This window comes from Gobius niger (genome assembly GCF_951799975.1).
Source record: "Gobius niger genome assembly, chromosome: 21".
NCBI classification, from domain to species: domain Eukaryota; kingdom Metazoa; phylum Chordata; class Actinopteri; order Gobiiformes; family Gobiidae; genus Gobius; species Gobius niger.
In genome coordinates, this window is record NC_136872.1 from 17011354 (window position 1) to 17027401 (window position 16048).

At 41.9% G+C, this 16048-nt stretch overlaps 1 protein-coding gene across 1 annotated transcript; it reads right to left on the bottom strand.

Annotated features, from left to right (window-relative positions):
* Window positions 1–1977: 1977 nt before the first annotated feature.
* On the bottom strand, window positions 1978–14594 carry LOC306980910 (vang-like protein 2). Its single transcript, XM_079580451.1, has 8 exons — window positions 14295–14594; window positions 8707–8942; window positions 8502–8622; window positions 6584–7191; window positions 4821–4957; window positions 4545–4680; window positions 3910–4153; window positions 1978–2770 (listed from the first exon to the last, which is right to left on the bottom strand). Exons 2-8 carry the CDS (start codon window positions 8775–8777, stop codon window positions 2513–2515), a joined length of 1575 nt encoding a protein of 524 aa, XP_079436577.1. The 5' UTR covers window positions 8778–8942; window positions 14295–14594; the 3' UTR covers window positions 1978–2512.
* Between the last annotated feature and the right edge of the window lie 1454 nt (window positions 14595–16048).

Below are 16048 nucleotides of genomic sequence, written 5' to 3' on the forward strand. Positions count from 1 at the left end.
ACAAACAAACGGTTCTTTTGTGCCTCCAAAAAGAGCGCACACTTCAATTTACAATTTATATATATATAAAAAAAACAATTAGGAGCCGACATGTACCAGAAAACATTCAAAGTGGACACACATTGCGTTAAAAAGGCTTTTCTGGAGTAAAAAGTAGTAGTAAAAATCACATTCTTCATATCAACAATACAGGCTTTGACAGGAGGATTTTGACTGTTTTTGCCGTTTCACAAGCAATAGTCTAAAAAAAACCAAACGTGTGATTCCATGGCACGCATAAAACAAACGTCATATAATTAATAGTTTTGTCAACAATAGCTTGATTTGTTTTCAGAACTCCACAAATAAACCCAAAGATCTTGAAATAGAGGTTCTCAGTCGAAATCTTTGAACCAAACTGCGGTGAACTTACTAGTGTTTCGAGAGTAAAAACGACTTTACTTCAATATTACACATATTCAGTTGACGAGAAGTAGTGTAGTGTTTCTGCTAAGCTACAGACTTTGAGTAACACATTCAAAAATCTCTAAGTTAAGGCATCGTTTCGTTAAAAAAGCAGGCGTCAGTGTGTTAGACCCGTGGTTCTCAACTGGTGGGTTTCGGCACCATAGTCAGACAAATAATATGTTGCTCAACAGGAGAAAATACTCTGAGAAAATACAGTTTTGATATCAAACATTCTGAAACTGCCAATTGTTTTTATTATAAGCTGAATCATTTTTTTGGGGGGGTCTGGAAGGCGAGTCCCGAAGCTACACCAGCTAAGAACCACTGTGTTAAACTATGGAGCTCAATGGTGCCCACCCACCTTTCACCCAATTTTTACTTTAAAACTAAATAATTCCAGGAAAAATATTGATATTTTCAGATGGCTTTGGGGAAACATTGATAAAGTGAGGTGTCTTTATCAGTATCTTACACTTTGTTGGTTAGAAAATGTTAAAAAAAAAATCTAAAACAGCTGAAATGAAATGTCAAATAGCTTCACTTTCTGATTTTTGTGCGACAAACTGAACAAACTGAAGGTGCATTGTAGTTTCCCAAGGGTGCTACTAGAGATTCTTGCCATTTAAATATATAGTAATGCTACTAAAACTGAGGAAGCAAACATTTCAAAATGAGGTTGCACTGCGGCCTTCTACACCCCTGTAGATCCGGATTCGTAACACCTCAGGAGGAGCTTTTTAGAAACTGCCGCCACAGGGCTGAGAAAAGCAACTGATTACTTAAAGATGTGTCATCGGGTCGAAACACAGCTCTGAGTACGTTTTGGATGAGAGAACGCCTTTGTAACGCGGTGACAAGTTCTAAAAGGGCAATTCTGCAGAATACACCCCCGTTTAAAAAATGAAGTCACGCTTTTAATCATTTTTAACCTCTTGCCTCAACTCGTCTAAGCTCAGGTAAGAGCATATCTCAGTATGGAAAAACGGTGGCCTGTTCCTTTAACCAAAGGCATTTTCTCTAGTTCAGCTTTACCTAAATCTAAAAGCTTCTCGATAAAAATGATTGCAACTTTTTTTTCCTCTTTCTTTGTCTTTTTGTTTTGTTTTTGACATTGCTTTTTTTGTCTCGTTTCTGTCGCATCTTCGTTCTTGTTTTAATCTCATTTTTTGTTTCTATTTTTATGTTGTTGTTTTTTTCCCCCAAGAAAATGCTAGACTTGGGTAAATCCAAACTGGAGAAAATGTGCTCGGTTCAGGTACGGGTTAAGAGACTTTTAAAGGGATTATACAGAGTTTTAAAATGTTAAAATTAGGCATCCCCCCTTCATGTTCCAGCCATGTCCTAATGTGTAGAATGAACCTATTCACCACAACTGCCTCTAAAATCCTGCACTGTCACTCAAAAAATTGTTACTTCGGGTCCAAATTGCCGTCAAGCACGAGCTTAATATAGAAGGTGCAGTTACATATATGACCTGAGGTGGCAGTAGTGAGTATAAAATGACCAACTTCCATCTAGCCCATTTAAGGTCTGGATTTTGGCACAAATCATTTCACATCTTCTTTCATACCCAGTGGAAATCCGGTCAAGCAATGAGTTTAAAAGAAAATGGATGCTACTCAGTTAAACATTACCTTATGGCCATACTTAAGCAAAGTAATCAATGGTCAGAAGTCACCACATCGCTGATTAGCCTCCATGGCGCCTTCTAACTCTTAATATTTGATTTTTCTGGAACTTATGTGGGAAAAATAAATGGGAATCTCTCTTTTGGACCGAGTGGAGTTTGAGTAGGGTGGGACATCTGAGCTCCATAGCCATTATTATTAAAAAACATGATTGTAGCCCTTGAGTGTTACAGTGAAGTCATATCATACAAAGCAGCTTACGAGTCCATTTCTGTCTTTTTTTTTTTTTTGTGTTATTGAGATTTCGCCACACCTCAATGAGTCAAGCAGCTCAAAAAAGTTGACCAACGTTTACAAAAATATCCCATTGCAGACTCAGGAGTGTGTGACTAATTGTCCAGTTTCTTCTTCTTCTTCTTCTTTTCTGCCCACGCTCCTTACACGGACGTCTCAGACTGAAGCTTCATGACGAACTTGTGACTTTTGGGGTCCACAAACTCCTCGCCCAGAGCCAGGAAGGGCAACGGCGTCACGTTCACGACCAGGGAGAAATCGGGGCGCTTTAAGGAGAAAACCAGGCCCTGGCGCAGTGCGGAGGTGACGGGCTCCTCGCTCACCAACGTCCACTGGCGCCCCCTACCGTGGTCCAGGTACTGCAGGGTGGGACCCAGGGCTAAGTAGCGTTCCAGGAAGGCCTACGAAAACAGGTAAATAAACATTAATACACCTATACAAGTGTTCATTTTGACAACATATCTTAAATTAGCTTTAGTCTGTTAACCTCTTACCCTAACATTTTCTCCCAGTTCGGTTTTACCCAAATCCAAAAGATTCTCGACTGGAGCTTACAGCCAATAGGCCAGTGCAACGCCTCATTTGAAAGCCAAGACCTACAAAACTGAATGAAACTTTTTTTGTTTGTCGTGTTTTGGTCACTTTTTCCATCGCATTATTGTCACTCTTTCATGGCTTTCTTGATGATTTTTCATCACTCTTTAGTTGTGTTTTTGTCGCTTTGTTATTGTTGCTTTCCCATCACGTTTTTGTCGCTCTTTTGCCGCATTTTGTCACATTTCGGAATTGTTTCTGATGTGTTTTCCTCTCTTTCTGTCGTTTTGTAGTGTAATGCCAAACTGGGTTAGTTGTAGTCAACTAAATCTAAAACTAATTCCTCTTAAAGGGACTATACGGAGTTTAAAAATGTTAAAATTATGTATTTTCATCCCCGACATGTTCCAGTAATGTCCTAATGTGTAGAATGAGCCCAGAACTGTTCACCACAATCCTGCACTGTCACTCAAAAAGTTGTTAATTCGGTCCGAAGTGCCGTCATGCCCGAACTTAATACAGAGACTGCAGTTACGCGCATGACCTGAGGTGGCAGTAGTGAGTATAAAATGACCAACTTGCATCTAGTCCTTTAACATTTTTGTTTTTAAATATAATCCTATTTGTTTCCACATGGACAAAGCACATCTGTTTGATATGAGGCGCTTTCAGACGGTGTCACTGAAGTTCAATGTCTCTTAGTTTATAAAGGTCGACAAAAATATCAGGGCATTTTAGTCATAGTTTTAATAATCATGTACTCCTTTAAGTTATTGCTTTGACAAGAAATATGAGTCAATAAGTAGTCAACAATACTAACACTGGACTTAACCTGATTTATATTATTTACAAACAATGAATATTTGCAAATGTCTTCAGCAATGAACATACAAAACAAATAAAGTTACTAGAAAGTGCTGATGCTTCCCTTTTTGAGTCAAATACGTTGCTTTTATTCGAAGACAAAACACCTCAATTGCTGTAGAGTCTCGTGTCAGTGCAGTACCTTTGGCGTCATGTTGTGTGTGATGCAGAACTGCAGGTGGTTGATGATGCTCTCCATGGTGTGGTACGACTGCTGCCTCGTGGCCCGGAGGTACTTCTGCATGGCGCGGGCCATGGGGGCGAATATGGCCTGCGCCGCCTCCCGCGGGTCCATCACCTCCCGCGGGTGTTTGGGCGAGGACGGGGCCGGCTCGTCCTGGTGACGCTTGATGTGCGTGAAGGCCTCCTCTACTGCCACCACCAGCCTGGGAGGAGGAATGACAAGGTGAGGCGATACTGGTCAGATTTAATGTTTAATTCCATCCATTTTCTTCCACTTGTCCGTTTCCGGGTCGTGGGGGCAGCTGTTGGAGTTGCCCAAATCACATAGCACCAGCCCCTTATGGCTCCTCCTGCAGGTGGTGGGTCCACAGAAGGACGGCCTCATGCTTAAACGGGCCTGTTGGTCTCTCATAAGAGGCTTCTGTCTGACCCGTCACCTAAGACCTGCCATGGGAGACCCTACCAGGGGCACAAAGCCTCCGACAACAGAGCCCCCCACATTAAGGTTCCAGGAGGGGATGTTTAATTCCACAAACGCAAACACATCTGGGCATGTTCTTACTGTAAAAAGGAAGCCAATAAAGCGGATCATACCTGGCCTTGCGTTTGCGGACCCTGCGCTCCATCTCCGCCTCTTCGTAGTAATACTCGTTGTGCGAATTGTCTCGTCTCCGGGCGGCAGCTGCGATCATGGCCCGGGACTGTCCTGTGGAGTTTCCAGTGGTGTTTTCTGTACACAAATAAAGGCAAGATGATGTAAATGCTGATTGATATTGAGAATTGACTTTATTATAAACACAAAGCCACTGTGAGCAAACCCCACGGGCCTTTCTGCAGCACATCACAATACTTTGCTGTATCCACATATACCTTCTCCCAGGCTGTAGATCTTGAATGCTGACGTCTTTTTGGACAAGATGGACTTGGGCAGGTTCAGAATGGCTGGGTTGTGAACCGGGAAGTCGCTGTAGTAGTGGTCTAACACCCAGGCCGCTGCTCGCTGAATGCTGCCGGAAATAAGAGTTTTAGAGGAAAGACGTTAACTATCCATCACTGCTGAGAAAGGCAAAGGAAGTGGTTGACACTGTAGACGCGTGTAATGTGATAAGCACTAAAAAGAAAAAGAGTCAATAGCAGTCAGTCAGGAGTACAAAAACACGGCTGTGGGAGTATAAGTATAAGATTACATTTTTTTTAACATAGTTGTAATCAATACTATTATTTTAGGTAAGGATGTGGTAATGGGTAGGAACTTGTGTATCATGAGACTATAGCACAGCACCATTTACTGAATTGTAGAGTTTGTTTTAGCTCCTTAAGTAAGAGTTTAGAAACCATGTAAAAGGAACACTGCAGTTTCATAGTTAGCGACTGCCATCTATCCCTTTTGGTTTTTCTTTAGTTTGACGATAATGTAGAAGTAAAACCCCCCTTATGAGTAAATCCCCCCCGCACATGGAAGTAGCAGTAGTTCTCAAATTGTGGCATGTGTACTAAGAAGGTCATACATTTATCAGGAAGTACGAAAGGTGCTACAGTATATGAATAAAGTTTCTTCTGCTTCTTGATGTGGAAAGATTTAGAACAACTGGATTAAAGAATAAAGATACACTGATAAATAACCATGGGATTATTATTTGCACTTCTGCCAGTCCAGCCAAATACAAAATCACACACAGTATCCAACTCAATAACATAGTAAGATTTACCTTTTCATAAAATTGCATAAAAAACGAATTATGTCAAGATGAACTGTTTTTTTTACAATTAATATGGTTATAAAAGTTGACAGTCATTTAATCTAAAGAATTTTAGGAGCCGCTGTCACGTCTCATGAGCCGTAGAAGAAAACACAAGAAGTCAAGGCCGTGGGAACCCAGGGTGCTGAGGGTGCTGCAGCAGCCCCTGGTGGATGGTTTATGTATTGCAGGCAATATTAATACATAGGAAATAAACACAGAAAAGGCATCCTCAGCACCCCCTAATCAAATCGTATACATTTTCATGATAATCGCATATCCATAATCCAAAGGAAGAGTCCCAAAAGAACCCTGTGTTGCGTTATTGCTATGTCCCAGTAAAAACTAAAGAGAAGCTGTGCGAGCGCATGGGAATCAGCTGATAGATTCATATAATCTCTTGCTTCTTTTTGGTGAACATTTAGACAGTACTGTAAAAGGTTTTCAGAATTTTTCAGCATTTTCGTGAATAATCTTAAAAACGCAATATTTCTTTTCACAATAATCGTGAATAATTTAGAACCGTGGTATCCCTAATCAAAACCACAACTGACACCACACACAATCCGGACTCAAAGGCGTCGAAAATGAGAAAATGCATGATCAACGTTGACCTTTCGCACATTTTAAAGTTGCGTTTGCAAAAAACTTGTAAATCTCAGTCACAATTTGAGTGATTTTGTGGTATAGCCTATTGTTGCTTCTTGGGATTTGGATATTGCATCACCTAATATCAGGATAATGGTCATTTGGTAATTATTGTGTAGCACATGTTGAACTCCAATGTCATTTTGTTGTTATTGTGTATATTTTGAGTGTATGACAAGCATAGAACCAAAAAGGAAAATGATAAGACCAATGAATGAGACATTTGGCTTTATAAATCTCACTAACCTGAGATGCCCCACGTTGTAAAAGCGGCTGGCCCCGTCCGTGGACCTCACCACTTTCAGGCAGAACGCGGTCCGTAGGTGGCGCACTTCCAGCAGCACTAGCGCCAGGTACTGAATGAACAGCAGCGCATCCACCAGCGACGCGGCGTATCCCACAATGCCCCTGTAGTCCGTCTCCTTGGGCTCCAGCACCCGCACGCCGTAGAACAACCAGTAGGAGGCGACGAAGAGGAAGACCAGCGCCAGGAGCAGACACCGGTAGACGAAAAAGCGCGGGAAAGAGGCGCGGGGCGGTCGCAGAAACAAGGCCCACGTTGAGATGAGGAGGATGAGGAGCTTAAAGGCCAGGGAAATGTACAGCCCCTCGCAAGGCGTCCCACAGGGGTCCAGAGAGTCCCGCCACAGGAGCTGGGGCAGAGCCAGGAAAGCCAGGGGGGTCACGAAGGCGAAGAGGCCCAAAATAGCGGCGAGCGTCAGGCCGAGGTAGCGGCGGCAGTGCAGAGGCGTGGAGTCCTCCAGGTCTTTAGTGATGCGGGTCAGATCCTCCTGAGACACGCTGTCCACAGACGTCCCCGTGACGACGGTGGTGGTCTCCCCCCAGTTATCATCCTGAGCAGAGAAGAAGCAAAAAATAAATCATTAAACTCAAACACACTTTTCACTCCTGATATCGTCTTTTAATGCTCTGCTTACAGGAAAAATTATGATAATCATGTCTGCGGAAAGTATATCAGTATTTCAATATTTCATAAACGTATGTTCCGATGTTTGATGTCATTTGCTTTGTAAAACTCATGAGGGGCCATAGGTGCTTAGTATAAGGTTTATTGCTTTTCTTTATACTGATCTGATTTGGATATATTCTGTTGATTTTTTATGTTAAAAAGTAAATTTGATGAATAATCAAATTCTAGATAAGAATGATGCACCATAAAGTTTATAGACCTTGTGGTGAGGGGCTTTTTTAGTGACCTTTAATTTCTGTCTAGTCTGTGGTTCATCACACACTCCTCGTATCGGAGTAACTCAGCTAGTGCTGCAACTAACGATTACTGATCTACAGATTCTTTTTTATGATTAACGGTGTATTAAAAGTTTATTTTTTCAAACTTTTTCAAACTTTGTCCCCTTGAGGACATATTGATGGAGTAAACTTAAAGTGAATGTTCGTAGGAGGCTCTTGGCGCTAATTCTGCTCTGATTGGATGAGACACAGACCAATATTTATGAAATGTACAATGTACAAAACACTACAGACCCGAACTTCAAAAACAAAGTAGGTTATTATCAAAAATACAACTGTACTACTGTGTTTACTAGAAAACGATTCATCGATATGTAAAATAATTCGATAATCGATTAGCCCGAGAAAAAAAAAAATGTAGGCAGGCCTCCTGAAACTCCCCCTGTGAAGAGTATAAAATGTTCAATTTTTAGTCGCTCATGGTTTAGATTTTCTAAGAGCGGCCTCAAGCACATTAAAAAATTACCCCTTTGTTGTTGTTATAGAGTCATGTCTTTGGTGTACTGTTTGTTTTTGCTATATCATCATGTTTTGCTGTATTATCTGCTGTTGGTTAGTTACTGGAAGTACAATCGGCATTTATAATCGGCATACTTGAGCACAGGTTGGTGGCTACCGACTCTAGGTCTTGCAAACATTTGCTTAGGACACTGTCCATATCTGCGCTAAAAACAAAACAATAAAAAAAAGAAAACATAATATAATAATAAATCCCATAAAATACAGGTACTGTCTCATGTTGCTTTTTAAAGAAATCTGCCATTCAAAGTCAGTAAATTAAGCTCCTGTTCAACGACTTCAGATTTTGGTAAGTTTCTCTTTCTACACTTTTCAAAAGGAGAGATCATTTAACCTTGTGAGGTAAAAAAATGCTAACTTTATAGAGAGAACTGACCCTCTCGTCTCCTCTGGTGGACTCGGCGTCCAGCAGTGGTTCTCCCGGAGCCTGGAGACCGGACTTATCTCGACTGCTGCCATCGCGACTTTTGGAGCTGCGGTGTCTGTCCCTCCGCTCTCTGGAAAAACACAAACCTTTAGTCCTTCATGTTTAACCTAGAACATTCTTGTTAAGGACTCACATCCCCTTCCTCCTCCATTACCTGTGTTTCCTGGAGCTGCGCGAGTGGGACGACTTATAGGAGTAGCCCGAGTAGGTGGAGTCGTTGTCCATGTCGGAGAGTAGCGGAGGGCGGGGTTTTCGGGCCCCGGCTGCCCCTGCCCCGCCCTTGTCCCAGCCGCCTCCCAGGGGTTTCACCGGAGTCAGGCTCTTTGAAGACAGGGCCAGGGGCAGCCGCAGCAGGTCCACTTTGGTCCTGAGGGAATCTATCTTGGAGGCCTGCGAAACACGAGCGGGGAGATCACAGGTGAGGTGGTGTTCGAACCCAAGATGCTTAAGTGCTCCAGCTTACAGAGAGGCTGAGGGGCTAATGCTGAGGCCAATGGGCAAATCTACAAAATATAGTAGCAGAGATGGGGGGGCAGGGTGTGCTAAGGTGAGCGGAGTCCCATCAAAGACGCCTCAGCTCCAGATGGAACCTCTCCTGTTGTACATTCATTAGTGGCAGGGGAACCCAGAGGAAACCCGGAGAGAACAGGCAAACTCCACCAAGATCTTCTACAGATGATCAGAGAGTCAATGATTAGTTCTTCCTGTTGGACTGGTCCATAACCCAATTTCTTTAACCTCTTAGTTAGGCTTTACCCAAATCTAAAAGCTTCTCAACTGGAGAACAGTAATGCCTCATTGACAAGAAACATTTTTGCTATCGTCTTTTAATGTACATCGTCACTGCGTTATTGTCCAATTTTTTGAGTGTTTTTTGTCGCTTTTTTAAATGTGTATTTGCCTCAATTTTGTGGCTTTGTTGTTGCTTTGTCATCGCTTTTTTGTTGTACTTTTTTATGTTTTTCTGCCATGTTTTTGTCACCTTTTTATTGCTTTTTCATCTCTTTTTTGTTGTATTTTTGATGCTTCTCCGGTACGTTTTCGTCCCTTTTAAATTGCTTTTTTACGGCACATTTTTGTCACTCGGGTCGCTTTATTGGCGTGTTTTTGTCTTATTTTCGTGACTGTTTTATCGTATCTTTGATTCTTTTCCGGCACGTTTTTTTGTCGTTTTTTGTCACATTTTTGTGGTGTTTTCATCCTCGTTTTGGTCACTGTTTTTATGCTTTTTTTTTTTTTATTGGGTAAAGCCAAACTGCTCGTTTCCGGTGGGGGTTTATATCCTAAGATGTTTTCTTGTTCTTGCTTGTTTCCACTGATTTAACTGTTCTCAAACAGACCAACTTTCCCAGGACCACGGAAAGTGACTTTACACATACTTGTTTAAAATATTTGAAGGTACTGATTGCATCCGTTTAGATTAATAATGTTTGCTACCTGAAGGATTATTGCTCATCCAGTAATTATCCAAGAGAAGGCTCTTAACTACTATTTGCTTTGCTAAATCCAGGTGGCAGCTTTGTTTTGGCCAGGGAGTGTAATATATGTGTCTGATAATAGAACGTTTGTGGATTTTCCTTTGATATTTCTTACAAAACAGGCAGGAATACTGATCTCCTGCCCCCATCGGAGAGAATGACCTCATCGCAGTCTAGAATCTGAAAACAACAGGCCGAGTGGGAAACAAAATACAGTTTCAAAAGGATGAAGGAGACGAGCTGGCATGAAGAAAAATGGGCAAAGTCTTGAAGGATTATTTGTCATAACCGTAACAAAAAGGAAGCGATCCAAGGAACAGCGTCCAGAAGAGAGGAGCATTGTGGGAAAGGCTGGCTCCGTGAGCTGTATGAAAGTGCCAGTGTGGGGGCTTTGACCTGGCGGGGCCCTTTCTTCCGCTTTGAAGGAGATTTTTTAAATGGCAAAAACTCAAGTGATTTATCCGCAAGAGCCAATAAAGGACAATTATGGCACCGTGTATTCCAGCTCACAAGACTCTAATGTGAGCAGGAAACAGGCAAGTGCAGCCACAGCCAACCTGCTTTTGCACTTTTCAGAAATACATTTGGTTCAAAATGGCCATCGTAATACCAACTGTTTATATGTTTCCCATATCATGCAAAATTGACTTTCTTGAGGTTTAAACCATGTTTTACCATTGTCCCCTTCCCTGACCTGGAGTAGTATTTCACAGCGTTCCCGCAGTTTGGGGTTAATCCTCGGACAAAACAGTTACATTTAGCCGTTTCTTCTTCTACGGTGTCAGCGCTTCGTTCTGTACCTCCTGATTACACCCAGTCATTGTTCAAACCAAAAACTGTCCTCCACATATTTAAAGCCCTTAATCCAACATTATTGATTTTGAAGTGTGTTTATCACGCACTGCTGGAGATGCTCACACGCTATATCCAACCTGGAAGGATGACCGTAAAAAAATAATAGACGACGACTCCTCCCTCCTCCCCGTTAGCCTCAATGACTACGACTGCTCGAGGGGGAAATCATGGCGGATTTACAGAGTCCCCCTCCCCAGCTCTGACGAAGCATGCTCCTAAAAAGGGCATAACGGCGGGATCTTCACTGTAGACTCCGCCCTTGCGTAACGTGTAGTTCATGCAGCCAATGCTAACGGTCCGACCCTCATTAGTACGAGAGAATATTACAAATCAGGCTTTAAAGTTGTGTTAACATGTCTAAAGCGCAATGCATTCCAATGGGAGACTAGCGGCTACATGGAGGTACTACAGCAACGGCAGCCCCTGGTGTCGTCGTCATAAAGCAGAGCAGCCTACGGCCATTTTTTTAAAGAACACTTTTCCTTTAGCTGCCAGTAGGAGGAGCCCCAGTCAAGCTTTTCACCAGCTCTTTAACCTGCATTTTATTCTTACAGAGACATATTTTCAAATTATAAAACATAAAATATCAAAGCTGAGGCACCCAAAATAATGTGTTTTAGTTTATTTTTAGGCTCCATATGCATGACATGTCCACTTTAAAATTTAAAGGCACACCGCGTAACATTCTAGACTATACTATTGGCATCAGTACAAAACATGCTCTGAATGACCAGCTCAGAAAATGCTATTTCTGCAGTGCTTAATCAAAGAAACGTTAGGTTCTCATTCAAATTTAATATTCTGCAGACTTTAGTCACATCTCCATGGAGACGAGATGGAGACGTACCCACTCCTGGTGAAGTGTCAGTCATGTCTTAGGAGAGCTGAGCCGCTCAGAGCAAAAGCACATGTTTGTTTGTACATTTCTGAGGAATTTTTCAATTATTTAAACATCTGTCATCAAATAAATGCTTGTCTTTCATTTTTGTTTATTGGGTGAAATCTTACGTGGTGTAGCTTTAAGTTGAACTCTTGACCTCATCCATGATTTGAGACGAATTTGAAATTAAACTTATCGTTGAAATGAAAAATAAGGGGTATTGTACACAAACAATAGTCTTTAGAATGATAAAGAGTCACAAAGTTTTCCAAATATGATCCTCATTTTGCCACTGACAATAATGTGAAAAATGTCAATCAAAAAAAGAGAAAACAATAGAAATGCTAAAATATAACATGAAAACTAGTTAATAATTGCTGATATGTAAAAAAAAAAAAAAAAAAAAAAACAGTGCTATGCGGGAACTTATTTTTGGAGCATTTATCACCATGCCAGTCCCTGCATTCCCCAACTGTCCCCTGTCGTCTCCGGGGAAACGGGCTTGGCCGCTACAATGGAGCCTTCGGGTGAGAGAGAAAAAAAAACTGGGGAGGGGGTTGTTTCCACGGGCAACAAGGAAATCAACTTCACCCCCTCAAACCAACACCGCCAAGAAGTGCTGCAAAAACCGTGCAGCGTAGTTTATGGTTTCAGCGTGGTTCTTCCCAGCTAATGGCTCCAAATTTAATAAGCTTCCTCCGCGTGATTCCCATTTGGTTCCCTGTTCATTTTCCATGTTAGACACCTTCACTGATAGCTTTCATGTGATTCAGCGGGACAGGGCGAGCTGTTGTTAGGTGCAGATAGCAAGCTTCAATAACAATGGCAGAAAGAAATATCTTGCCAGTTTTGATTTATACTGAAAAACAAGTGATTTTTTTTTCACTGTGAGATTAATAAGGTTTAAAGCAAAAAGAAGCTTCTGTTATGTAGTACAGGTAAGTGCCCGTATGCAAACAGGACCATGTTTTCAATACTCATCAGGACACTATTAGGATTGAAGGCATTTTGCAGGTCAGATTAAGACCAAATCAGGACTAAACTGGGTTCAAAAAGAGTCATAACGAGACCTAAATTGGAGTAACTTATGGCTATAGACAATAGACTGTGCCGCTGGCCCTGACAAGTAGCAATACACAAAGAAATGTGTTTGGAAAGTTGCTGTGAACATGAGGTGTTACAGTGAAATGGTCCAATTATCCGTTCAGAAATAGTACAGCCAGCTCTTGTCCTGATTAAAAATAGGACTTGAACTGACCTAAAGACCTGGATTCTCAAGTGGGATCAAAAATATCTGGAAACTATTTTAATCATCCCTTAGAACTGCTGCCTGTCTCCAAGAACAACCAGACCCTGATATGTCTTTTTTTTTTTTTTTTTTTTTACAGATGAATCAGAACAAAACAATCAAACAGAGCTTCGGTTATTGCTCTGTCAGTCTGTGTCTAATCAATACATGGATCAGTTCTGTGCTTCATGATGTGAGTCCCCGACGAGGCCCAATGTTTAAGGCAACTCAGGTCATGGAGGAAATTAAAGCTGGTTTAGACGTGGATTTAAGAATGGAGCCAAACAAACAAACAGTTGCAATGAAAACACAGGTATTAGTTGTTATGAGCGCTTCTTTGAGAGATGAGCGGACAAACCAGCAGGATTATGGGTATTTGCCAAACCCTGTACCTCTGAATAAGTGAGTTGACTGCATTAGTGAGCATTTGTCTTTTGTTCCAGCTTGTATTTCTTGCTGCCCACACGACACAATTATGGTTGAATGTTGCTTTGTGTAAGAGAGACAAACCCAGAGTCTCTGGGAGAAACGGGGTTTAAATAAAGATGTGCTTTTCCGCCATGTTGTAAATATCTACAAACACGTAAATGTTGTTTCTGCTGCGACGCGCTTAGAGCCTGTTCAAACAGATGTGGATTGTAGTTTGTGTGTGGCCCGCGGTGGGGGCGGGGGCCCGGGGCCTCCAGGCCTGAGGGTGGCACTGGGCCAGCGAGGCGTGGCAGCTTCACTGAGCGTGGATCTGGGCCCTTTTACGATGTACAAACAAATCTCAGGTTTTACGTGCGCTTTTGACTCCCAGGCGCAGGAAAGCACTTGTATCCAAACACTTGTTCGAAGAAACAACAGCTCTCAGTGCAGCAAACAAAGACAGGCGTGGTGCAAACAAACTGTTGACCATGGCCAACTAAGCTCACATGTGTGAGTGTGACCTCAGAGAACAAGTCGACGCACAGCCAAGGACCGCTGCGTTTGGCACCGTGCGTAAAAGCGCAACATCTGAAATCAGTGGGACTGTTAACTCAGTGCACGGCACTGACAAAGCGATCCTGAGAACACACAAGTGAAATGATCGCTGATCGATAATGTTGTGCCAACCCGGTGGAAGATTCTCACGCACTTGTAAACAAAGACACATCACCAGACTGTAGCCATAGTGTCGCCTAAAGGTGAAAGTTGTTACTACGTTTTCAAACGCGCTGAAGTGAAGATTTCCAGTAAAGCCTGTTGCAAATGCATCTTACCTTTCTCCCCCAGTGGAAACGCTGCAACACAAAGAGGCGAGCAACAATTCGTTTCGTTTCCGACCGACCACCGCTTCCGAGCGCAGATCACTTTCCCACTTTCTCTGCGGCGGCCCCGCGTGTTTCCGCTGGTCTGTGGGACTCAGCCCGGCTTTGTTTCGCTTGTTTTCGGCGCAGATTTCACATAGATCCAGAGTCACACAAAGGACACGCGCCTGATCCGTGTCTGTTGCGCCTGAGTGAGCCGCAGTGTCCCGCTGAGGGTCGCTTTCCACCGGCTCCACTCTCTCCGGAAGAGGCGCACTTCGCTTCCGGTCCGGCCTTTCAAAAATAAGGCCAACAGCAGCTGTTCTCCCTAAAACCAGAGCATGTCGCTCAAAAATACGGTTTCATTTCCATTGTAGACGCTGGCTCGCTTTAACATAATGACTTTGTATGAAATTCTACACAAACCAAACACAATCAACACAAAAACCCATATGACCACACACCGGTCCAGTGAAAAGGAGCAGCATGCAGTGAGTTGCATAATGATTGGTTCATATTTCTTGGAGATGGAGATTGCTTGGAAATTCAAGCAATTTTAACTTCTTTGAAATCCTAATGTTCACAGTGAATACAATTTCAAAGACTGGACACACAATCTCGGCTTTTGCCACCAGATGTCACCAACTTCACACCAAGACAATTCACTTTGTTTATCCAGTTCGTTTTTTTAATTTCACAAAACACATGAATCGTTGACATGAATTCTTTTTCCTTCTGTGCAGCTAACAATCTCACCAATTTGTAAAAACAAAGGGAGAAGAAAAATAATTTATACATCCTTTTCTTTTAAATCATATCTACAAAAATAAAATACGAGGACTAAGGCTTTACAGAAAAATACATAAAAAACAAGTGGGTCTGTTCTCTCTAAATTACATGAATGAACAAGATCTTTTTTTTTTCTTCTGTTTTTTTTTTTAAAAGGACACAAAATGACAGTGAGTGTATGCATACAGTAGTTTGCACCGTGCAGGGAAGATTTGTTTTTTTTGTGTGCAACATATACATTTTTAAAAAGTAGGTATAGCTTTAGTTTAGAACAACAGCGCTGATGTTAGTTTGTATACAAACAAAAAAACATGGAAAAATGGGAAATACAAATGCAGAGGTAGGGGTTAGATGAGGAAAGATGAGAAGTGAACACAGTCAAAATTACTTCTTTTCAGAACTTTACTTTGCGTAGCTTTGAGTAGTTGAGACGTATTTACTTATAATGGGTTGTGTTCATTGTACCGACCGCTCACACCCACATTTTTAGATATTGTGAGAGATTAATTGGACCTTAGTTCATTCGTGCCGACAGAAGAGACATTGAACTTGAAATCTCAAAAACTACTCAAACAAAGATCAAATTTCTGAAATCAAATAATTTCAACTCTGCTTTGTTTTGTCGTCGTTTTTTTTGCAGAATGGAAGTTACTTGGATATGACTCGTCGTGAAAGGCAATTCATGGTGTGACGCTCTTTGATATTGAGAAGCCAAAAGCAAACTATATAAAACGTAAGAAAAAATGTTCCCTTCTGAAAACTTTCACTTTGGAAGAATCTTTTGTAATATTTGGCCCATGTAGCAAAGGCAGCACTGGCGTTCCAACTTCAAATCTCGTTTCCTTCTGGGCCAAATAGTGAAAATCTCCCTCCTGACAGTGAAACATAGACTGTGTAAGTTTAGTGTTTGTGTTGTACATAGCTTTCGTTTTAGTAGT